General features: G+C 38.8%; 2 protein-coding genes across 3 annotated transcripts; both read left to right on the top strand.

Annotated features, from left to right (window-relative positions):
• Positions 1-1582: 1582 nt before the first annotated feature.
• On the top strand, positions 1583-13735 carry LOC145497743 (uncharacterized). 2 transcript variants are annotated; one of them, XM_081477591.1, is made up of 12 exons: positions 1583-1664; positions 2684-2736; positions 3840-3881; positions 4297-4590; positions 5201-5386; positions 6147-6338; positions 6977-7102; positions 7799-7897; positions 8600-8983; positions 9717-9893; positions 10893-11027; positions 12609-13735. In XM_081477591.1, the coding sequence occupies exons 2-12, from the start codon at positions 2685-2687 to the stop codon at positions 12971-12973; spliced, it is 2052 nt and encodes a 683-aa protein (XP_081333717.1). In that variant the 5' UTR covers positions 1583-1664; position 2684; the 3' UTR covers positions 12974-13735. The 2 variants fall into 2 exon arrangements, with proteins under 2 accessions (XP_081333717.1, XP_081333716.1); XM_081477590.1 differs by lacking the exon at positions 1583-1664 and having other exon boundaries at positions 2517-2736.
• Positions 13736-14213: 478 nt separating this feature from the next.
• Positions 14214-23464, top strand: LOC145497779 (carbonic anhydrase 1-like). Its single transcript, XM_081477637.1, has 8 exons — positions 14214-14629; positions 15594-15785; positions 17924-18042; positions 18143-18238; positions 18837-18902; positions 19688-19742; positions 20223-20329; positions 21781-23464. Exons 1-8 carry the CDS (start codon positions 14587-14589, stop codon positions 22081-22083), a joined length of 981 nt encoding a protein of 326 aa, XP_081333763.1. The 5' UTR covers positions 14214-14586; the 3' UTR covers positions 22084-23464.
• The last annotated feature ends 633 nt before the right edge of the window (positions 23465-24097 follow it).

Raw genomic sequence — 24097 nt, 5'->3', positions numbered from 1 at the left:
TGAATTCGGCAAATTCAAAATGGCGTCCACTAGTGGAGTCAACCGTGGTGTGTAAACAAGGGATATTTGACTGGGAGAAAGCTGTCTTAAAGGGATAATTTGGAAGGGGAACTATTCCGTAGTTGTTTTGGTGACCGCCTGTTGGGGTGCTTCCACGCAGCCTGAAATGCTAAGTCTTGGTCAGTTGAGGTACTCCGCAAATCTTGACCTCCTTGTTACAATTGTCTCAGGGCCTGTGCTCACTTAGCTTTTAGACGCATTGAACGAAGATTTCTGTGGAGATATGCTGAAGAAAACAATTGAAAAACAACGCATGATTTGGGACGGTTAACAGGCAATTTGACGGTTATTTCAGTGAAATATATGGGGCATGATTTCTTTGCTCTTTATCGGATCGTGGCTTTAAAATCGTAACGTAGTGCCAAATCTGCATTCACTTAGCTTTCAATTGTTGTGTTTATGTTAAGATGTACTGGAGAAAAGAAAATATTTACACGATACAGTAAGCATTGTGAAGACACATGCATCGTGTTACAATTCGACAGTAACTAGAGTGAAATACGGCATGATTTCTTCACATACATTAATCGAAAATATAGCGTGAAAAAGTGGGAAATTAGCCAGCAAAAAGATACAAATTCTGCAATGTTGTCTGAAAAAAACTGGGAAAAACGAAGAATATTCGGTCAAAAATATGAAATTTGGTTAAACCTCCATGCGCAAGTGCCGTTTCTATGGCAACGCCAAATGTCCTGAAAGCACGGTTGACACGTCCAAATCTTGGAGAGGGTTAAGTGAGCAGCTACGGAAAGTTTCAGCCTCCCAGAATACATCCTCTTCTCAAAACGCTAATAAAACTTGCGATAGGGGAACCATCAGATCTCCCCCTTACATCCGAGGGACGGGAGCTATTGTTTAAACAGGAAGCTTATACTCAACGTCACTGCGCATTTCTCGAAATATACAAAAGGAAATTAAATTAAGTGGAATCAATAAACGCGGCCACTTTTGTGGTCAGTAAGTTTACCCAAGACCTGTGAACTATTCGTTGTTTATTACTTGCTCGTGGCCTCCTGCTGGCAATTAGGGAGGAAACCATAACGAGGTTAAGGAAATTTGCATTCCTCATAAAAATTAAATTCAAAATGAGTCAAAATGATAGACAACGCTTCATGATCGCAGATGATTTCCTTTTTCTTCTTCATAAGGCAGCAGACAATTCCAATTGGCTGTTTTTCACTTGATTGTAGATATTTAAAAGTTAAAAACGTGTCATAAAACTCTTTATAACGATACCAGTTAAAAGCCACAATGAGGTTTGAGGTACCAGTAAAAACAAGGAAAGACAGCTTATGAACCAAAACTGAAGCACAACAAAAGGAACGCGAGAAAACTGATAACTGTAGATGAAATTTAGTACGATACAACAAAGTACCTTAAAGTAAGGAATTAAGTAGCACGTTTACTTTACACAATAAAACAACAGTTGAAAAAAGCTAAATTGCTTAGCAATTGAGCAGGTACATACCTGTCCGTTCAGGTGCTATAATGTTTTCAAGATGAGGAAGAATCATCTTCTAAATGGAGACAAAATAACACTGCCAGATACTGCGGAGCAAGACTAAACAAGAATCATCTATTCACACATTTTTAAAACAAGAAAGGTCAGTAAGCCACATTCTCTAATATTAATTAAGGGTAACCTGTCGTTTCAAAGTAACCTACTCTATGTTTGCTGTCTATAATTTCTGTACACGTACTGCTACTGCTTATTTCTCATCGGTTGTTGACTTAACTACACGGATATTAACTGGCAATCTATTGGATATTTTTTATTTCGAGAAAAACAAAATCAATTCACAAAGTAAATAAGATGCACTGTTTTTCAGGTGAACATAAGTCTTGTTTACTTTACAAAAAACTTAGCAAACAAATCGCTTTAAGGCCCGCGCAGTAATGAAATATTAACAGTCATTTGTGTTCTCAAGATTGTTCGGTTTCAGTTACGAACTTGCATGAAACAAACCATTCCTAAATAACATTTATTGTAATTTGTCCATGGGAACTAGAACTTTGTCCATTCTGAAGAATTTATTGTTGTTGTTTTGTCAGTAAATATTGCACAAAAGTATTTCAGTGATGCGTAAAGTATAGACGACGACCGGTGTTGTTGGAAATGGAAGAAATTATTCGGGTTATCGTGTAACTTGAGGAGATTAGTACTACCACTTATCCCACATGGTGGAATGCTATATATCGCAAATGAATTAGCTAAATTGCACTTTTATTTCGCCGAAACCATCTGTAGAATTCCTTGCAAGTAGTTTAATTCCAGCGATGTGTGTGAGAGCAAAGAGCATTACCCAAGGTGTCATCTGCTTGTTATTGAGAAAGATTATGGTAATTATGGCAGTTGTTGACACAAGCCCTCCAGGAAAACGAAAAAACTCAACTATGAATATTCTTCTCATTGCTACCAGTTAAGTGGTAATGCTTAAAACTCAGGATCGAGACGGGTGAAGGAGAAATATGGCTGCCATATATGTCTAGCGAAGGGGATAAGAGAGTGTCTGCCAATTAACTTATGATATCTCAGTTTCTCAAAATCTGATAAGTACAGCATCGTTATTACCGTAATGGTTGTACTTATGACGGCAGTTAAGTTCAATTGGATTCATTACAGGATGAGAGAGACTACATTACTCACTACGCTGTTATGCTGTGGGATCATATCAGGTAAATATAATATCACTTCGCATTAAATCTAGAATTGGAGAAAGTAATGGTCTATCAGTTTTCATAAGCAATAAAGTCGGATTTCGGAATCCACGTTGCTCAAAGATGAATACCGTAAATCCTCGAAGTAGCGCCCCCCCCCCCCCTCGAATAAGCGTCCCCTCCGAATAAGCGCCCCTCCTATCGGCCGAACTTTAAAATAAGCGCCCCCTCCCCTCCCCCCCCCCCCCCATTTTGTGGACGAGTAATGAAACAACAAAGGATGTATAGTTTTCGTCATGTAGTATAAGATTTTTACATTGTTTCAGTTTGTAAACACGTTTAGTAAACACGTTGAACACGTTAAGTGCTAACTGTTCCGCGATTTAAACTTTAGGATCAGCTTTTTATGTCAATAAACAGCTTATGCCGATGTTTTAAAAAATGATTATGTCAAGCCACGAATTGGGAAAAATTCAATAAGCGCCCCCTGGAATAAGCGTCCCGTGTCTTCACCTAAATTTGAAATAAGTGCCCCGGGCGCTAATTCGAGGATTTACGGTATCTGACCGTCTTGAAACTAATTAGTTCGTGTTTATCAGTTTGGTTTAGAAAGTGTCATAGCAATGGATGCCGTTAATAAACGTATTCTCTGACTACACTCACTCGAGACATTTGTAAAAATTTTATTGAGTATGAGACAGTCAGCCATCAGATTCAATGTATCCTCAACGTTTACCTCACAAATTTAACTAATGGTTCCGAGAATTAGAACCCGCACTGCGCCAGATACGAAAAACCACTTAAAAACCACCCTTTATATGTGGCCATAGAATATGTGGAAACGTATTCCTCATCTAATGCGGCTGCACGAGACCCCAAGGAAAGGGTATTCTACAATTATTTACAAAAGTTGATCAAATCAAAACATACTAAAAAATAAACTGGGCAAACACTGCGACAGACCGACCTAGAATGACTTAAGTCTCCCGCCAAAACCTTAAATAGTCCCTTAGCATCCCGTGATGCACCGCGAGGCTCTCCAACGTGCCGTCAGAATAATAACTTCCGACTAATTCGCCCTTAATCGTCAGACATTACATTTTCTCTAATTTCTTCTTCAGCTCAAGATTGGAAAAATGTTGGAAACTGTGGAGCTCGATTGGGTAAGACATGCTCAGATGACAAAAATGATCGTAAATTAAAATGAAAGGGGGTCGTGATCACGGAAACACCAAATCAAGAGTATTTGTGTTGCGAAGTAGCAAGGAGTAGAAAGAAATACCACTGAAAATGGACTTAGGTTCTTCGATCGGTATATTTATCATCAACTCAAATCTTAGCCACTCCTGTTGCACTGGCTAATTACAGCCACATAGCTTCGTTTAGCACATGAATAACATTTTAATGTTTAGATAAACTAAATCAGTGTCTTCTTGCAAAGGCTAAACAAACGAAAGTAGTTATCTGAAATTATTCCGACACAGCAATAGTATTGGCTTATTCTGTTGTCAGTGTTAGCTAATGCGAGCCAGTGAAACCAGTAGTTTAGTTTCCCCACTTTGTCACTCTCACATCCAGAGTGCGGTCCACAGTGTCAGCAGCTGTGTCTAATGCAGCACAATTACTACCGGTCTTTACACAATTCCCCTCCGCTCAAGTGTGATCCACAGTTGGCTGAGTCTGCGCAGTCATGGGCAGATTTTATCGCTGGCCAAGAAACAGTTCAGCGGTCTAAGTCAACAGATGATTACGCTGAAAGCATTTCATGGAAGGGCTGGGGCTGGAAAGGAATGGAAACTAAACTAGGAGCGATTCCTGGTGCAGTACGAAGCTGGTACAGTGAGCTTAAACGTGGCTATGATTACAATACAGGTTTGTGTGGGAATTTTTAAACATCACCTTATTTTTATCAACTCTGAGAAGTTAAGTCAACCGCCATATTCGTTTAAGCTGCATTACCGCTATACTAGCAGAAAGTATAAGGTCGAATCTGTTTCCGAAGCTCATTCGAGAACTGGCTGGTACAGCGAGTTACGAAACGGCTGCGGTTACAATACAGGTTTGTGTAGGAATGTTTAAACATTACCTTACTTTTATCAACAAGCTCTGAGAAATAAAATCTACCGCCATATTGATTTAAACCGCTTTACGCGTACGAGCAGAAAATATATAGTCGTATCTGTTCCCGAAGCTCATTTGAGATATGGGTTTTGTCCTCCAGAAAATGATGTGTACAAAAATGATGTTTTCCGTCGGTGGTTCTTAGGCAACTAGTCAACTCTTGACTAAATGTTAATTTTTTTTAACATGATGTTGTGTTAAAAGTTAAAATACCTCAGTCCATACGGCGTTTACTTAGGAGTCCATAACCCCTTTATCCCATCGTGTAGACCGTTCCTTTTTATCCTTTTTCAATGAGGGACAATGCTGTAAATTACACAAATGGGAAAAAATCTAATCCATTTTATTTCCTGTCACACAGGTAAAGGAAACGTGACTCATTTCAAATCTGTGGTTGACGCTCGTGAAGCTCGCCTTGGCTGTGGTATCAAAATCACACCAGGAGATGGAACATATGTCGTAGCTCATTATTCCTTAGGTCCTGGGGAGAAATTCAAGCTTAATGACTTCACTCCATCGAAAGACGTGCAAATAAGGAAGCAGCCCGGTAATGAATTAGCCATTTCCATTTACCACCTATTGATATGCAGTTGAACCTCCCTTGAGCGGACAACCTAGGGACTAGTAAAAGTGAGGTGTCCGCTTATGGGAGATTAAGACTGCAGAGTTTGGGTTTCTCCAGGTTCATTACTAGGTGTCCACTTGCGGGAGTCCGTTTGTCAAGATTCCACAGTATTTCTTCCACTTCTCCAGCTATCAGAATAATGAACAATTTGATAATAGATAAGTAATATTTAATTAATAAAACAAGAAAAACAGAAGGGTTATCCTGACGATGCCAGGATTTGACCACAGAGTCATCGATGTAGCTGTTCCGTCCTAGCAAAAACAAATTTATTTTAAATGTTTATAAACAGTTCGAGTATCGTGAAAGCAAAATAAATACCTGACAAGGCGGTTACGTGGCCAGCTACATATCCAACGTTTGTCTAATGAAAAGCTTGTTTTATCTTGTCTGTAACCGTTCCCAACAAATAGAGCAAGCCCTTACAACAATTAAACTATGCTAATTTTATTGAGCGCTATTTTTTTCAAATTTTTCCAAGTATATAATTTATTTTTAGATAGATCTTTTAGGGAGTCCTCTAGTTTATCAGTTATGTTGGTGCAATTTGTCAAGTGTTCCCTTCAGAAAATAAACTCGTTATTATTATTGACCTTGCGGAGGGGCAGCAAGAATGACTTAAGATCATTAACGAAGAAATGGAGTTACAGTGTAGTCGGATTTATTGGTTTCTATTTTGAAGATCCTCAGTGCCACTTAAAGTCATTTGAAAGGGACCAATGTGGAGAACTAAAAAGCCCATTTATAACCCCTGACAAGTGTATCAAAGCTGGCTGTTGCTATGACGACATGTTTATGGATGAGCCTTCACTACAGTGGCACAATCAGAACGCCTCCATATGGTGTTTCAAAATGAAGAACATTTTGTCTAAAAGTAAGTGAAAATCTTTTTTCGTGTAAATTTGCCATGTTTATATTACTTGCTGTTCAGGATTTAGGTTAAAGTTAAATTAAAAATTCGCCGAAAATGTCGGAAATTTCGGCTTGCCCTAATGAATAGACCTGAATTTCATTGTTTCAAATAGCTATTATGGGATGTCTACGGGACAAATACATATTAATTTGTCCCCCTGAGCATCTCATAATTGAACTTTGAACTTCAATTTCTTTTCTTTTCTTATATAGAGTACAATAATTGCTTATTAAGAATAGCTATTTACAACAACCAGTGGTAACCTTCGCTGGATTAATGTTTTATCAAGCGAAAGTGGAGATATTCCTCGTTACTGTAGTTCCGAGTCTCAAAAAAGTGTTTTACATAAGAGCGAGATAATAGTCTAATTCCATGCACTGAGATCGTTTACTTTAGCTCGTAATAAACGGAAAGGCTTTCTACTTTAAATTTCCTTTTTTTTTTTTCATGTTGTTGGCCCCTAAGCATGATGGTTTTTTGGCTCAGTGTTTTCTTATGGGTGTCTTACAAAAACTCATTCGAAAAGAATGATTTGATGAAAAACTTCATGAATAAATTGGATAAAACTTGACTACAAGTATTTCTTTTCGTTTACATAGTTCCTGGGGCAAGTGATGTACAAATATCTGAACACGGACCAACTTTGGCCGTACCCACCCAGCTTCCCGCTCAACTTTCAAAAGAGAATCCAGTTGAAAACTTCAAAACGGCGCAGATCTCAACAGGTAGGAGATTGTAATTAAATGTATTTAAAATGATATAAGATCATGGAACAAATTGCTAGATATAGATTGCTGTTGTGGCGCTTTTTCAATTTCAATAGACCATTTTACAGTTGTCTGCTCAGTGACCTGGCCTTTGTATGGCAGCGAGGCTAGAGTTGACCTTGTTTTGATACAGACCTCACTACGTTTGTCATGTAAATGCACCTAGTTAGCATCAGAAAAACTTGTTTTACACAACAAAAGCAGTGAGGTCTGTATCAAACCAAGGTCAACTCTAGCCTCGCTGCCATACAAAGGCCAGGTCACTGAGCAGACAACTGTAAAATGGTCTATTGTCAGTGCACCTTAATTAAAGGTTTTGTGTACATCGGATGTAAAGCAGGTTAGTCCTGGGGATGTGTGAACCCTTAAACATTGACAAAAAGTATTTTTTATTATATGGCTAGCTCCGTGAACGGGTAGGATAAATCGAATCTTACATGCGCTGTGACTGGCTACTTGAACGAGCAAGATGGCGCTGTCTTGCCCGCTCGGGATTACCCGCTGTGTCCCGTCCTCTGTCTCTGTCCATGAACAAGCAAAAAGCGAACTTGGCCAATATACAGCCATGTCGATCGCACACTTGGTCAATAACCCATATACGCAGGCTAAATAAACTCTACTGTGGATCTCAATTCATCGGTATTAATTTTTCAGTTACATCAAAAGCCGAACCAACGTCAGGACCAACCTCAGGGCCTACCACAATGCCAGGCCGAAGTCCAGCTCAGCAACCTACATCTCAGTCTTATGGTGGTAACTGTGTTTAACTCACGTTTTTGCGCCAAAATAGGTTTTCTGTAAATTGGAAATCAGTGAGGAGGAAGATATTGCCACTGCGATACTATATTTTAATGTACTTTTAAACCTATCCACTCATGAAAGTGACACATATTGACGTGCCATATTTCAATCATAGTCTCACTTGAATTAAGGCTGAGTATTGTTGCAGTTTCTTGTTCGGTGGTCGAGGTATTAGATGGCATACACATTGACTGGATGACCTTGATGAGTCGATTAAACACCCTCCTTGCGATAGGCGCCCGCTATCTAAAACTCGCTCACCCCATTAAGTACCGCATCTTAATAAGCGCTCCTATTCCAATAATTTAGCTCCCCCTTCCAATAAGCGTCCCCATAGCGGAAGAAGTCGTCAAGGTATTGTCATGCGACAGACTAACTTGACGAATGCATTATGAGGTCAACTTACTCGTCTGAATGTAATATTGAGAGTTATGGCTATTAGAGCCCATATTGTTACAATTCTTAAGTTGAAGTACCTGTGGTTTTTCAGAAAGTAATGCGCCACATTCAGATTTATATGTTCAAAGCACCCTCCTTTAAGCACCCTCCTTTAAGCTACCAAAGTAAATTGGCGCCCTGAGTGCTAAAACGAATTATTGCAGTTCAATAATTAGCAGAAATCCTCAAGTAATTATACTTGTATAATTGTTCTAGGAACTGGCGGTAAATGTTCTGCTAATTCCTGCTACAAATTCGTTAAAACGGGCAAAACCTGGGACAAGAACCGAGACAGCTGTAAAGCCGAAGGAGGTGATCTAGTCTCTATGGAAACAGAAGCTGAATGGAATTTCATCAATAGCGAGATGCAACAAATCACACTTCCTGGAGTAAATGAATGGCACATAGGTTTGAAGAATCAGGGAACTTGGCAGTGGGTTAGTGGAAAGCCGCTAACCATTGACAAATGGCAAAGGTACGAGCCGTCTGGTGATGGAAATGTCGCTGTCATGTCCAAAGATTACCCACCAGGATCTAAGGGACTATTTAACGATCTGAACGGCCTATATCCCAAACCTTTCATTTGTGAAATGCCTTCAGGTAAGATTACAAAATAAGCAAAGTTGATAACGGTTCTACGAAATAATTTTCACTGTGGTTCCACAGACGGAAAGAATGACAAATTGAAAGCTTAACCTTGAGAAAGAGGATTTTATTGTCCGGACTGAAAAACACCAAATGACGCAAAGGATACACAGTATGAATTATAATGTGTGGTGATAGACAAACCTTGTCGTGACATTGTGTTTATATTTTTTGTTTGAAACAAGCTGCTTTGGCCGTTGACAAACCTATGTCGTCATTTGTAGAGTGTAAAAGACTGAATTGAATTGAATTGTTCGCGATTGTGTATCCGAAAGAAGGGCAGGGCAAGTCGGTTTAACTTCGCAGAAAAGTTTTTTTTTTTTTTTAACTAGACATGGACAAAGACATAGAGGTAGATAATTTATTTAGTTGAACAACACACTTAACTATAGTAACGGTGCGTCTCAGACTTTATAAGCAGAGTCTACCGGATGCACCAGCTAGCTTACAGGTGCGCCAAGGAAACATAATAACAAGCGATAAGAGAACATTCTCAATGAATCGTATATAACCGATAAATAGATATCTAATAGCTGCACATTGTGACCGTTTAGGGTTTCTAATGCTTCCTCTTTTAGCTCTCCATAGTTTTGGATTTGGGTGCAAAAAAAAATTGGAGATGATGTAGAGAAGAAAGTGTATAGCTGGTGCACACTTGTGAAGCTAAAATACATGCTTTGTTATTCAGGGGCAAAGCCGCCAGCACCACCGGGTGCAACAGCTGTACCCCCAGGGGAAACAACTCTACCACTTGGGTCTACCACTGTACCATCGGGGACAACCACGATGCCTCAGGGATCCACAGTTTTACCATCGGGGAGCCCCCCTACTCCTGCTGGGGGAGGAGGAGGAGGAGGAACGGAAGGTGAGAGACAATTTTGTCAGTCATCACTAAATGTCTGAGGACTTACCATAACGTGGCATTGTTGGAAAAGGGTTTGTATAATTTCTTTGCTAGTAAAAAAAAAAAAACAAGGATGAGCGTAAGTCTATACGCAGTACTTTTAAGGGCTCTAAAACGACCAATGTGGGGTAGTTTCTAATAAGTCTAATATTTGATGGGTAAATCACCACCTTTGAGTAGCAGTGTTAAAAATCGACCATATGGGCGAATAGGCATCGCGCTTGATTGCAAATGACTAATTAAAAATTAGATTATGAGCTCGAGGTTTCTATGAGGTGATAGTTGATGAGGCCAAAGGCCGAATGAACTATCGCCTCATAGAAATCGAGAGCGAATAATCTTATTGTTTTAGAAGAATTGTAACTGAAATAAACGCAAATAACGGTTTTTAATTATTTTTCTACGCACTATTGAACTTTACGCTTTAACAAAATCCTTGGTAAATTTGCAGTTGTTTACGCGCGCGCTCCCGTTTTTTCAATAATTTCAAGTTTTTAAAGTCAAGAAACCGCTAATGTCCTTCTTTTAGTCTTATGGTGAATTTAATTTATCCATTTACATCTAACTTTCTTCCAAAACTTCGGATAAACGATTAAAATGTCGCATTTTGTGGACGACCGACAGCCACTGCACTCTAATGGCTGATGGTATACGAGTAGCTCAGCCAATCAGATTGCAGCATTTGCATTGGTATACTAGTAGAATTCTACTTATGCTGAATAGTTTTTAGCGCAAACAAAATTCAAAAGGTAAGGTCGCTACCGCTAAATAATAGTGATTCTTCACTTCCTACCTCTCCACACGCGGATGATCTCCAGAATAAGGTCATGTCATTCAGCTGCGTAAACGAAACGATATGCTAATTAAATAAAATATCAGCTTTTCATTAATATGTTTACTTGACATTTAACCTGGTTAGAAACGTTTTAGAATGTATATTGCTGTATTCTTGCGTTTCAGGTATGACAGGATTTGAAAAAGACTGCTTGAAGGCTCACAATGAATATCGCGCAAAGCACGGAGTTCCTCCTCTGAAATGGAATACACAACTGAAAGCGGATGCGCAGGAGTGGGCGAACCATCTTGCTGACATAAGTAAGTACATTCCAACCTCTCGACAACGGCCACCGTGTGGACATGGGTAGGTCGCCGTGACAGGGAGGTGTCCGTCATCGGGAACAAGGGCTGTAATGTTGATGTATTTTATTGCTGTGATTTGTGTCCGCACAGGCGAGCTGTACTGCATTGCTGAGACATGCACAGTTACTTGTAATTTAAACTAAACTCTGTTTTTTTTGCCCTGTGTTTTTTTATGTTGGAATTCTTCCGTCAATTGCGTAAATGTCGTGATCCAGTAGAAAAGTACCAGTGGGTGGTTGGTGTATATTTAATAACTAGGAGTAATCTAGTCTATTGCAGGTTAACATTCAATTCTTATGGGCACGGGTTGGTAATGAGACTTACTCTTGAGAATATAGGTATAAAGGTACCTCTAACTTGTATTTACAATGCCCAGAAACCACAAAAAAGGTGTCTTGTTCGTCAAGAATACATCAGACCAAGGCCACCCAGGGCTTAAACGGGTCTAAACCTAGCTAGTAGACCACTCTAAACAAGATAACATTTATGCTTCTACATCCCCGCAAAACAAACAAACAAACAAACAAACAAATAAACAAACATGGGCGTCACCCGGGGGGAGACTCTCATTTAAAAAGGACGGGGGTGTTTGTCTCACCTTTTAGGGTAATCTAAAGCAATAGAGTTTCTACTCGCGGACATAAATATGTTTTGGGCCCGACTCAGACTCATTTTAGCCCGAGCCGCTAGGCGACGGTTAAAATGAGCTCTGAGAAAGGCCCAAAACATATTTATGCCCAAGAACATAAACTCTATTACTATGATTATCACTTTGGAGGGCATTGAGAAAATAAAAAGTGAAATGAATGACAACAATGAAAACAGTCTGAACAACCACGCGGGTGTTTACAAGTTGAGTGGCTTTTATTTTCCCTCAACGAAAATACACAATACATCAAGCGAAGCTGGCTAGAAATTACAAAATCTTGCCATTCGAGTTTTCAAAAATTGTAGAAGACATGAAAGGAAAGTTCGATAAAGCTTATTTGTAAGTATTGAAATAATTGTACAATTGGTAAACTGACAGTTTGGCATAATTGGTTGAGCTGAGTGCGTTTGGCTTGAAGCCGCAAAACTTTCAAGCACTTCGCCACCAGCAATGGAGCTACCACACGCGATGTTTACATCAGAAGCTTCTCTTAAAATAAAAGTACGACTAATTGTTGTAAAAGCTTCTCGATTTTGATTCCCTGCTTACATCGTGCGATTGTTTTAATCTCACTCTTCGTTGGCTTATTTCAGTGGTCTAAATTACATTTTATCCCTCCAAATTATCCATTTTAGCCCGCAAACTGCGCCACAATGGCCGACCAAGTGATAATAATAGCGGTTGGGATACCTCTGAGGGTGTTCATCTTCAAAAGGTCCACAGTGGCAGCTTTTGCGGTACTTTTCATGACAGGAGATAATGTGTTGTTTTACAAGTGGTACCTTGTAGGGGTGAAAAACATTTCAAGCCACGCCCACAAAACGGGATCTTGTGGGATGCTTCATTTTCATTAGATTCAATTTGTTAATTTCTTTCCGAATATACAGATAACATGGAGCATGATTACGAGAGCATTAACAAGGGATCCGGTGAAAACCTCGCCTATTTCCAGCCTGGTGACCCAAATAACATGCCAACACAGTGTCAAGGACCCAAGAATCCCTCTTGCGTCCAGTGCCGTGAAATGGTCGCCGATTGGTACTCCGAGGAATCAAACTTTGACTACAACACGGGGACGAGCAAGGGAGGGGTAATCCTACATTTTACTCAAGTAGTTTGGAAGGAGACCACAGAGCTGGGAATGGCGACTGCCACCAGCGCAAACAAGTGGTTTTCTGTTGCGCGATATAAAAAACGAGGAAATATGGGCGATTCAGAAGCTTTTAAAGAGAATGTCCCAAGGCCTCAGTAGAAGAGTGTAGTTTGTTTATATGGTATAATTATAATCAGTAAACCACAATTTGATGTTGTTTGACTGTTAATAATATTGCACTTGTTGAGGGGCGCAAATATTTCTTTCTCTTAACTTCATGCTCGTCTCTCCAGGGTTGTCTTCTGTTCCAACGATATTATCTATGTTTCGTCCTGAGCATTCAAAACCTCCTCATGGGCGATATTAGTGAAATTTTGTGGGTTTTGCTCTGAACGTTACACATATTGACCAGCGCAACATCGCCAATATTAAGAACTGGAGAACGGCTCTTGGGAAAATCGCTTCCGTACGTAGAAACGATAGCTACTATTTGGCGCGAAAATATGCTCAGATATTGGTTCTCGGACAACCATTCCGAGAAGCAGGCAGTCTGACCGAGAGCGCTCGAGGAAAACTGAGCTTCGAACAACAGATACGCACCAGGAGAAATATACGAGTTTATTTTTTTTCCCAAGCATCTGAGCGGGCCGGAATCCTAAATCCTCGAACTTGATTGGCTAATCATGCGCTCGTGACTGGTCCAGCTTTTTACGATATGGCCCACGGGCCGGATTTTTTCCCCGCTGTAGCGACTACGGCTCCTAAATTTCGCTCGGGCTTGAAAATGCTGCCCTTGGTCACAGTTTTTCACTATGCGGACCTCACAGCCGGCAAATAACATACATTTATTTTTAAAGTCAATGGTTGCTATTGTGTTTATTATATTATCCTCCAAATATTTTTTCGCTACACGAGGAATTGAAAAATATCACTCCAATATTATCGAGGTTTACCTGGCGCGTATTCAGTCACGTGATGCGTTTAGACAAATCGCGTGCGAGGGAAAATTCCTAAAGGAGTTATATAGAGATGAATATTGCAGGACTTTTCAGAACGTGGTTTAAAAAACCCTTGAGATTTGATTTTTGAAGGAGGTTTATGTATAAGTGTTTTTACTTCTTTAGTAAAAGGTTTGGCGCCCAACTGAACATTTTTTAAAATATTTTTGTTTAAAATGCTGGAAAAAATGAAGCATTTCTTAAGAGCGACAATGTGATCCTTAAAGATTAAATCCGTCTGGAGACAGAAACATCCTGAAATTTTAGGTGATTGTTTATTGAAATGTCCTCTCGCAGACTTATCTCGTTAATATCCCTGTATCTTCCATTTTGTCTGCCAAAAGCTTTTATTTTAATTGCATTTGACAATGGTTGCGTGATTCGGTGCCGCGTTTCTCTCATCAGCTTGACCTGCTACTTGGCTGCAGCTCATTTGCATTCGTAAGGATAATAACTTGGGCGCGCATCTGGGTATTTGAAAACCCAACAGACAAAAATAATGATAAATTCATAATGCACTCTCAAGTACACGTCTCTCAAGTATTGTTTACACGAATTCTCCTGCGTTCTGCGCAGGCTATTGGCCAAATTGATCACCTCGCACGCGAATATTTTCAATTCCCGCTAAAGATAGATTCTCATTAATTCAAAACAGGTCATAGGGAGCTTTTCGCAGCGGAACGGAAGGCAGCCGCTTGATTCACAGTAGACTCTTTGCTTTTCATGAATCTCACGCTTTATATTATTTGAACTTGAAATATTTTACCGGTTACGATGACGAATACATCATCCTGGAGTTATGCTGAGAATGGATTTGGTAAGTAATTCAACCACTGTTTTTTCCTAGTTTGCTGTCGTCGATTTCTTAGTTAAATTTAATTCCCAGTGCTTTCAGTATTGACGGTTGAACTCGTTCGCAACCTACGGCCGTGAATTTACCACTATATATCCATACGTTGCGCCATTCCTTCCAAATGAAAATTAAATATAACGTTTATTGAATTCTAAGGGCTTGTTCTTGACTATCTTTCATCGATCTTTTTTTCATTTTGTTTTAATTTATCATTTTTGATGCAAAATGTCCCAAACTTGTCTTGTTCACCCAAGGAACTCGAACAGAACCTTTGGTGATATTTCTAATTGCTACACTTTGACATACACATTGTAAACCGCTTTCTGGGTGACAAAATCCTGACCTTCTTGCCTTGAAACCATTCTTTTTTTCTTCAGAATGCCTGCTGATTATATTTTTTCGTTAAACCAGTGTTCTTCCGGTTCTGCTATCATCTTATTCGGGACTGAACGTGTGGTTGAATCTCAACTCCAAATAAAAACCTCATCTAGCGTTATATTTTGCATCCTGACAACATACCTCCGCGGTGAAAATAACTTGTATCAAATTGGTAGCCAGAAAAGCCACTGGTTTAAAACCACCGGCTTAAAACTTAGCTCTATTATGGATCTTAATCTCGAGTTTTGATTGTGAATAACAGACTTTGAACCATTTCTGAATCTTGGAAGTTTTAATGTCTAAACAAAACTTCGTCAAGCAGAGACAATACTCTCGTTAATTTAGAGGACGAAATTCATCGTTAGAACTTTCTCAATTTGCTCGCAGCACGAAAACATTTTGCAAAACACCTTTAATCCATCTTTCGTTCAATTTGCATATGGATGCAAAATTTAAGATGCTTTCGCAACTTCAGTCACTGCCTTAAACGATTAGATATTAATTATGTTGAGCAGATAGAGAATTCCATTAATGTACTGATGTATTTCAGGCCCTCAAAGTTGGCAAGATCGCTACAAAGTCGCGGAAGGTAATTTGCAATCCCCAATTAACATCGAGACTGCGAACGCAAAAGATGACAACATTGTAGGACCAATCAAATTTCTTTACGGGAGCATCAACAACAGCACGCTCACAAACGATGGAAGACATCTGCAAGTCACGATAACAAAAAATGAATCAGGTAAAAAAGGACGTTTCGTAAAAAACGATTTTACTGGAATCTCGTTTGTTATTATAACTGCACGATCAAGCTATATTTAAAAAGAAAAATCATTTACAATACGCACAATATAAGCTGGCAACAGTATTATTCTGAAATAGTTACGAAGGATGTCATATTAAAGATATTCAAACAATATACGCTGTGTCTCGAAGAAATTTAAATAACCTTCCTAACCCCTACATAGGCTGTAGGATGTATTTTAATGTTTTATTTTGCGGTACGGAGGTCAAAGTGTTGATTCAACAATTTATTTGCTGAGATATATTTTTTTGTTTGTTTTGTCTTATTTTCTTTGTTTTCTCTTCACGTTTTCACTATGTCAGTCTGTGTTGAAATTTTCGAGATTATTGTGAATGCTTAACATAAGAATTAGTCGTTGCCGATATTACCAACGTAAGTCTATATTCATTGGTAGAGCAAATATATTGCCGCACACTCTATTCAAACTCTCCAGTTAAATAGATAACAGTGGTTCTAACAATTAACTAAGAAAGAAACTTCCGAAATGTTAATATTTCTATATTAATTCTCCTTTCAAATGTTATAAAGAAAACGAGATTCGCGATTGATTCAACTGGGTTGAAGGTCAGCAACAAAGCAATAATCCATGTTCCTCATTTTTATTTCCTTGAATTGTTTTACTTTTTTCCCTGGTACAGAGAAGTATTTTGAACTCAGCTCTAAGCTGTACTTCGTTATCTTTGTTGAACACCATATTCTGCTAGACAAAATGGCTACACGTCTTCTGCTCAGATATTTTTATGGTCAGTACTTTTTCAAGGCCAAACTCGCTGCATTGATCGAGTTTGTCTGTCTCCTGCAGTTTTGTTTTTGCTTTTCATTGAATTTATTTAAAGGAAATCTTGTAAACTCTGTTGGAGATTGTACATAAATAATAACTAACACCAAAACCGTTTTAAGAAAGCGTCAGTTTTTTGCCAAAAAAGCTAAGTCATTAGGCACTGAATGTGATATACCTAGTACCTCCTAAAAGGACTGCTGTTCAATCGAACTATGGACAAAATTTACAACTAATTTATCTTACATCAGTTAGACTACGAAAAGATGTTTATTAATACTATGTGGTTTGGTTGTTGAAATTTAATTGCGGTGTTGACAAGTTCACGGTTCAAATTCAGAGCATGATCCAAATTATGTAGTTTATATTCGCACTTGGTAAGTCGTGAGAGAAAATTCGAACGTAATGGCCGGTTTTACAATTTCACTTTCGATTTTAATTTCTTTTATAAGTGCTACTATGACCGGATTTTTACCCATTGAATTTTAACGGTGTACCAAATAGAACTCCACGAAAGATTAAAAACGCCGTTTACCGTTTGTAAATGTCTCCATTAGTTCCAGAGATATTTTAAAAGTTTGAAAAATGTGTAAAACATGGAAATGAAAGGACTGATGACGTCATACTCTCAACCCAATATTACATGAGGTATATAAAAAGAGCTATATCGGTCAATTTGCATAAGAGACTATTGAAACTTGGTAGGCTAATAGTTCTACAGGCAACACACATACGGCCATAAAAAATTCTGTTCTCACGGCAGCTCACTCTTGTCCAGTCTCTCGCCAACTCGATTTTAAAATTTTAGTGATTTTCAGCTCGAAAAACATTAACATAAGTAACATATTTATATGCTTGCTGGATCATGCAGCTAAGGCATAATTGGCAAATATCAAAATGATGGGCAGGTTAAATTAAGGCTGGTTGGGCTGAAATGCTTTTAATATCGGAGAGGTCTGGAACCCAGTATGTCGCCATGGTAGCAAAACTGTTAAGCTCATATTGTGGAAAACATCTAGTAGATTTGTATCGCAAAGAATCACACATTTATGATACAAATTGGCTGAGATATCTATCTTATCATATTTGATCAAAGTTTGGTTGAGTTTAATGTTACCAGCAGCACTGCTGCTTTAAATGAATTATTCCGAAAGTGGATTATTTTGAAATCATATATCGTAGGAAAGTAGATTACTAGATTTTCTGTTTTAAGTTTTGGCTCAATTTTTGAAAACTGTTCGACATCTTTTTGGTGTTTTTCGTCAATCTCACGTACACTGTCTACTGCCTTACTCAGTTATTACAGGTGGTCCCTTAACAGACAAATACCAGTTGGCTGTTATCCGCTTTCACTGGGGCCAAGACGATAGTTCAGGCTCTGAGCATTCCATAGATGATCAGAATTATCCATTGGAGGTAACACGTAACACATGACTTTCCGAGAGAAAAAGACCTGTAACTGCTCCTCCACTTTGAGGGGTACATTCTTTCTGACAATATAAATTACTTTGCACAGGTTCAACTCATTCACTGGAACAAAGACCTATACAAAAATATCGGACAGGCGATGGCTGGAGAAAACGGTTTGTGTATTATTGGAATCTTCTTTCAGGTAAACCTAAATTCTTTATAAAGAACTGGTTCATTAAAGTATTCCATCAGTTCTGCGGAACGACTTGTTGCAGGCAGGTGAAGGGTGTTAACCTCGTAAATGCAGCAGACTATATTTCTGGAACAGACTATTTTTATGTGAAGTCACTTAACCAATATCGAAGGCTATGTGTCTGTATGTCAGTATATCTGTCCGTTTGTCTCTCTATTTATCTGTCTGTTTATATCCGTCCGTTCGTCCGTCTGTTTTTGTGGCTGTCTGCCTACCTGTCAGTTTGTGGTTCGGTCGTTCCCCCTGTCGACCTCTGAGATTTTGATAGTTTGTTTGTTAGTTATCGTTTGTTGTTATTTGTTTCTTGTCTAATTCAGTTATAATTCAGGAAAGATTCTAAAGTAATTATTAAGATATGCATGAGGAGTACAGAAATTAAAATTCTGTGTGGTAATGTGAAGGCGACCTGGGATTAAATAATATGTCTTTGCAATAATAGTAATAATGATAAGGATAATGACGTCTTTAAATTTATTCATTTGATAAAAATGCATATCAAGTGTTATGTACGACATATGTACGACGTTCATCATCGTTCACCTTACAGGTATCGGATGAAGACAACGAAGGTCTAAAGCCAATCGTGAAATTGCTTTCACGTGACGAAAACAAGGTTAGATTCAACAAGAGTATCGGGGAATGGACAGCTGATAACTGAAATGTTTCGCTTAACTTCTAACATTGAGAAATGAATGTTTTCAAACATAGTCAGGGATCAGAGCGAGAAACAGAACTAGGAGTCTAAACTACAAGCTGTGAGAGTGTTTAAACATCATACCTTGTGAGTAGTTTCCTCGCTTCCCAGATCAACACCTTCCTCTTCCTCTTCCCCCCCCCGCTAATGTCCTAAATTTTTCAAGTCTATCAATCGGAATGAAAACAGTCCTTAGCCACTGAGTCAACCATGATTAACTTGAAATCCATAAAGGTCGGCACACACGAGGGGACTATTCCCTGCGTCTAGTCCCTGCAACTAGTCCCCTGAAGAGTTTACACGAAGGGTCTGGTCGCAGGGACTTGTCCCACAAACAGTTCACACGAAGCGTTTTGAAGAACAAGTCGAACTATTCGTAGGGACCAAATTTTAGTCCCTTGTGGCAAAAATGGCTAGTAAACACGATGTAACTTGTCCCTGCGACTTGTTACAGGGAGGGACTAGTCGCAGGAACTAATCACCTCGTGTGTGGCGACCTTAAAGCTGGATAATCCTCATTTACCCAGTGCTCGGGAGGGAGGGGGATGCGCCGTTGGTGGTCAATTTGACCTAAACCATACATAACTGGTTACAATAGACCAGTCACCCACCGGTAGACCCTGCATGCAATGAATTTAATACTCTACTCAAAGTTCTGAAAAATGTGGTTGGCTTTCTTCTTTCTGATTTTACCTTCATTTTAGGGCTGTTTCTCCTTAGAAGTAAAATCTACCATTGAACCCAACCACTTCATTAAAGGTTAGATTTAAATTACTATAGTGTGCGTTTTTATCTTTGGACCGTATGTTGTAGATGGTGGTGGTGGTGGTTTTAGTAGCAGTGGTCTATGCTTCCTAAATGATCTTGGAATTTATAGAAATTTAAATATGCAAATGTAATCCAACCAGAGGACCGCGTTCTGGACATTTTAGATAACAAAAGTAAAACACTATTTCGGCATTTATATCATGGATAAATACACTAGTTATGCAACGCTTTCGAGTAGTATACCATGGAACATCCCACCAGAGAGCTTTACATAACTATTTTATACCATGCTACAGAAGGTACATAGTGGTCAACGCAATCAATGCGACATACGCGCAGCGCATGATAGGAAGGTTGGATGTGATACCGTCGAATTTGCAACGACTTTCCTGTATTCTGATTGGCTGTATTTTCTATAGCATGGTATATTCAATTGATCAACTCGATGATGCGACGATCTGTCTTTCACAGACATGACAGCATATTGGACATACCAAGGGTCCCTCACAACTCCTCCTTTGAGCGAAAATGTAACGTGGATAATATCTCAAAATATCATGGATATATCTGAGAAACAGGTCAGTGAGGTCTAGGAGACAAGACTGTATACTTAGAGTATATAAGGTTGCAATGGCAGGTAACTAATAACTCAGCATACTTTGTAATCATTCGTAAGAAGCCTCTAATAAATCGATGCTTATTTCTACACGGGGTAACTACACGAGGTTTAGCGTAGGACAGTCGGCACACCCTTTAAACTTTTCATTTTGGACTTGTCAGCAAGCACGCTCACTTCACGTCTCCAAAACGTTCCAAAAACCTACATCCCAAGTTCGTCTAATTTAGGGCCGGTTTTACTGATCGGAGCATCGCGGCGTTTTACATTCTCCCGTTTAAAGTCACCAAAAACATAAAACTCTCGATGTTTCAATTCAAAATAAACCACCATATTCTTTACACTCGCGACAAACTTTTTAGAGCTAAAATTATCGAAAGTGATGAATGTCAATTGTGTGGTGTAAGACAGACCCTAGAGCATCTGTTCGTAGAATGTCGGCACGTCCATTCTTTCTGGAACCTTCTTACCTCTTGGTGGAACTCTTGTAACTTGCCCAAGGTAGCTCTGACGAACAAAGCTAAAATATATGAACATTACCCCGAGAAGCGATCTTTCCGAGCTGTCAACCTTTGCCTGATAGTAGTTCGTTACTGCATCTATACGGCAGCCTAAGAAAGTGAATCCTACAGCATAACAGCGTTCAAAGTATTGCTAAAAAGCAAACTATCCACGGAGTCACAAAGCGTTCGAGCATCGGTGAGCTTTTAGATACTTATATATAGCATTCTGTTGATTTTATATGTAATAAATGTCAAGCATAAGTAAAAGAATATTGTAAGCTATCGGTAGTGTAAGTTACCATAGTATTGTGAGTAGTAGTAGTAGTGTAAGTAACGGTTGTATTGTAAGTAATGTCAGCAACGGTGTAAGTGATATAAGTATTGTATGTAATGTAAGTACTGTAGGTAATGTTAGTATTGTAAAAAGTGTTAGTAGTGTAAGTAATGTTAGTATTGTATGTAATCAATTTACTACACGAGGTTAGCTGTGAGGGCCCAAAGCGTACTGTCGTTTTCCTTCAGCTCTCCTTCTACACAAACACGTAGGGCTAATTTACAAAAGTAAAGACGAGCTTACAAAACGGGGCACAAACACCTCTGTACCGCTCAGGGCTTGCTTTCGTTTTCCGTCTGTTTGGTTGCTCTTCAAACCAAACCAAGGAAATCTATGATCACTCAGGTAATACAGTTTAAACTGAGTTTAAAAGCTTGCTTAAATGTCCGTAATTAGCTGTAATCTTTCCGAAGAAATAATGGTGGTTAATGTGGTTAAATAATGGTTACGTGGTTAATGTTTGGGCCGGTGAAACGTTGTCACTGAATTATAAGGCAGCTCTAGATCTGTAGCTACACATTGGCAAGATTAAGCTGAAGTTAATGACCTCTTAATTCCTTCTTTGTTACTTAACAGATGAATGCGTTCCGCGGCGTACGTAACAGCAGTGGAGAACCAATGGCAGACCATTGCAGACCACCTTGTCCACTGAACGGGAGGTCCATACGATCCTGTATCATTCAAGATATCGACAATGCCGAAAACTGCCAAGATGGCAACAACAATCTCGTTGAGGACGGCGATGATGACAAAGAAAACCAGCTGCCCGATGAGAATTCGAATTACCATGGTAACGATACTGATCCAGATGTCACAGAGAAAAGTCAGTACTTGGAAGAAATTTATAAGTTGGAAGCGATTACAAACCATGTGGAGTAATATAGCCAATTTCGGTTTATCTGTAAACCAAGATGGCTGAAAACCCCCTCTGTGAAATAAGACAACTCGGAAACAAACTCCAGGCCAAATATACTATACTACAGTCTAAATATTTCTTCATTTATATTACTTAGCCAGCGAGTGGCTGATCTAATGATGCAAATAAATCCAGCTAATTCTATTTAGCCTAAGCATTTTTTTCGTTCGTGACACTTTCCAGAAGTTTTTGAATTTCAGAAGTTTTCAAAAACGTTAGAACAGACCTAAAATTGATTCAAAAAATCAGTGAAACTATAAGAAACAGGAAGTATTTAGACTATAGAATAAAATCGCCATGAGATCCAAATTCGGGCGAAGAAAGAAATTTAAACACAAGAAACAATAAATTTCGATAAATCAAAGGTTGAAGTCACGTGGTCAAATAATTGACACCAAAATATAGCCTGATAATTTTTCGGAGAAGTCGCAAAGTTTGACCACTATCGGAATGCTGTCTTTGCAAGGATAGATTACGACCACCGTTCACCCTGGCTAAATGGGGTTAATGGTCTCTGTACAGCTATGCCATTAGTATAGGGTTTTCTGTTAGAATGAGCGCACAGGAAAATAATGAATAAATTAATATTTACTCGCGCTAGGCAAACTTTGATAAATAGCTATGTTCTAATAATGAAACATATATGAAAGAATTAATAAACAGCTGCAAACAAGACACTTTCAAAAGTACCGAAAGCTATGTTCATTCTATATTAAGATTTCTAATTATAGAAAGTAGAAACCAATATGTAAAAGTAATATGTCGTCCATTTATAGATGTTAATTCACAATATCAATTTAGTCAATGTTTCACGTGAAGTTTCAAAAGCGATTTAACTAAATTTCTTCAAGCTAGCAGACTTTGCGATGTCTCGCTCAACAGTTAATTATAGCGCCTTTCGAGACACGCAAGCTCTGCTTAAGCGGCTTCGTGTTTCTCTGCCGTCAACCATGTTGGCCGGACCTATCACGAAACAGAAGCTCACTTCAACAGATTCAAGAAATTAATTTCCGTGGGTTAATTGGTAGATTTCCATCCATTTTGTTGGCTTTTTTTCTCAAGGATCTTTGGTGCAGACCGTCCTAGTTATGATTGACGGCAGCCAAAAACGCAGTTGTTAGTTAGGTTTCTAGCTTAATATTTCGCGTGTTATTGAAAGGCGCGGTAAAACAAAAGAGCGATTAGCTATGTTATATAAAGCAGTTTTTCTTGGCAGAGTTAAGTTCAGTTAACTGTAATATGTAGCACATGTTTGTTTGTTCGTTAATTTATTTTGTTTTATTGCCCACAAGCAACGTCCTGCATTGAATAAAAGAAATATAAAAGTTATTAAAAGAATGAAAACCGGTAACAAAATGGGTCTTTGCAAGAAATCTATCTCCGTCATCTTGAAAAATGTACGGGCGCTCCCAGAAAGGCGCTTTTAAAAAAAGGATGCTTTACAGCCATCTTAGGAGATACAAAAACCCGAAAAACAAATGGTTTAGATATGGAAAATACAAAAACATCGATTTATCATTACGACTCTTTGAAGTATAAAACCTGCTAAAACAAGCAGCTATATCTACAGTTTTACTTAACAATTAGATTGTGAGCTGGAAATTTCTATCGCGCGATAGTCGACGAGGGCGCCGCCCGAGTCAACTTTTACACATAGAAATCGAGAGCGAATCAATGCTAAGGAGCCTTAGCACTGAGGCCAGTTCTTCACTTAGTTGCAGTTCTAATTGTTTTAGTATAAGCCCACTAGTAGTTTAGAACTTTATCTAAATCCTCCCCACAAGCACTTCGAAAACGCACCGAATGAGCCTCCATTTTGATAACAGACTCACACTGCTAAGCCACTTTCTACTTTGACAATTAGATTATGAGCTCGAGATTTCTATCACGCATAGAAATCGAGAGCAAATAATCCAATTGTTTTAGTATAAATCTACTAGTCGTTCAAAGGTTTAACTAAATCCTCTTCACAAACAC

The sequence above is a fragment of the Orbicella franksi genome, chromosome 9, assembly GCF_964199315.1.
Source record: "Orbicella franksi chromosome 9, jaOrbFran1.1, whole genome shotgun sequence".
Taxonomy (NCBI): Eukaryota; Metazoa; Cnidaria; class Anthozoa; order Scleractinia; family Merulinidae; genus Orbicella; species Orbicella franksi.
Note: the sequence above shows the minus strand (reverse complement) of the source record. Positions and strands in the feature narration are given on the sequence as shown.

Bases quoted from the DNA above. Each gene is read 5' to 3' on its own strand.
- LOC145497779 (XM_081477637.1), top strand. From the start codon at position 14,587: ATGACGAATACATCATCCTGGAGTTATGCTGAGAATGGATTTG. The intron at 18,043-18,142 runs GTAACACGTAAC...TACTTTGCACAG, and splicing joins ATCAGAATTATCCATTGGAG to GTTCAACTCATTCACTGGAA. The intron at 18,239-18,836 runs GTAAACCTAAAT...TTCACCTTACAG, and splicing joins TTATTGGAATCTTCTTTCAG to GTATCGGATGAAGACAACGA.
- LOC145497743 (XM_081477590.1), top strand. From the start codon at position 2,637: ATGGTTGTACTTATGACGGCAGTTAAGTTCAATTGGATTCATTACAGG. The intron at 2,737-3,839 runs GTAAATATAATA...TTTCTTCTTCAG, and splicing joins ATGCTGTGGGATCATATCAG to CTCAAGATTGGAAAAATGTT. The intron at 7,103-7,798 runs GTAGGAGATTGT...TTAATTTTTCAG, and splicing joins AACGGCGCAGATCTCAACAG to TTACATCAAAAGCCGAACCA.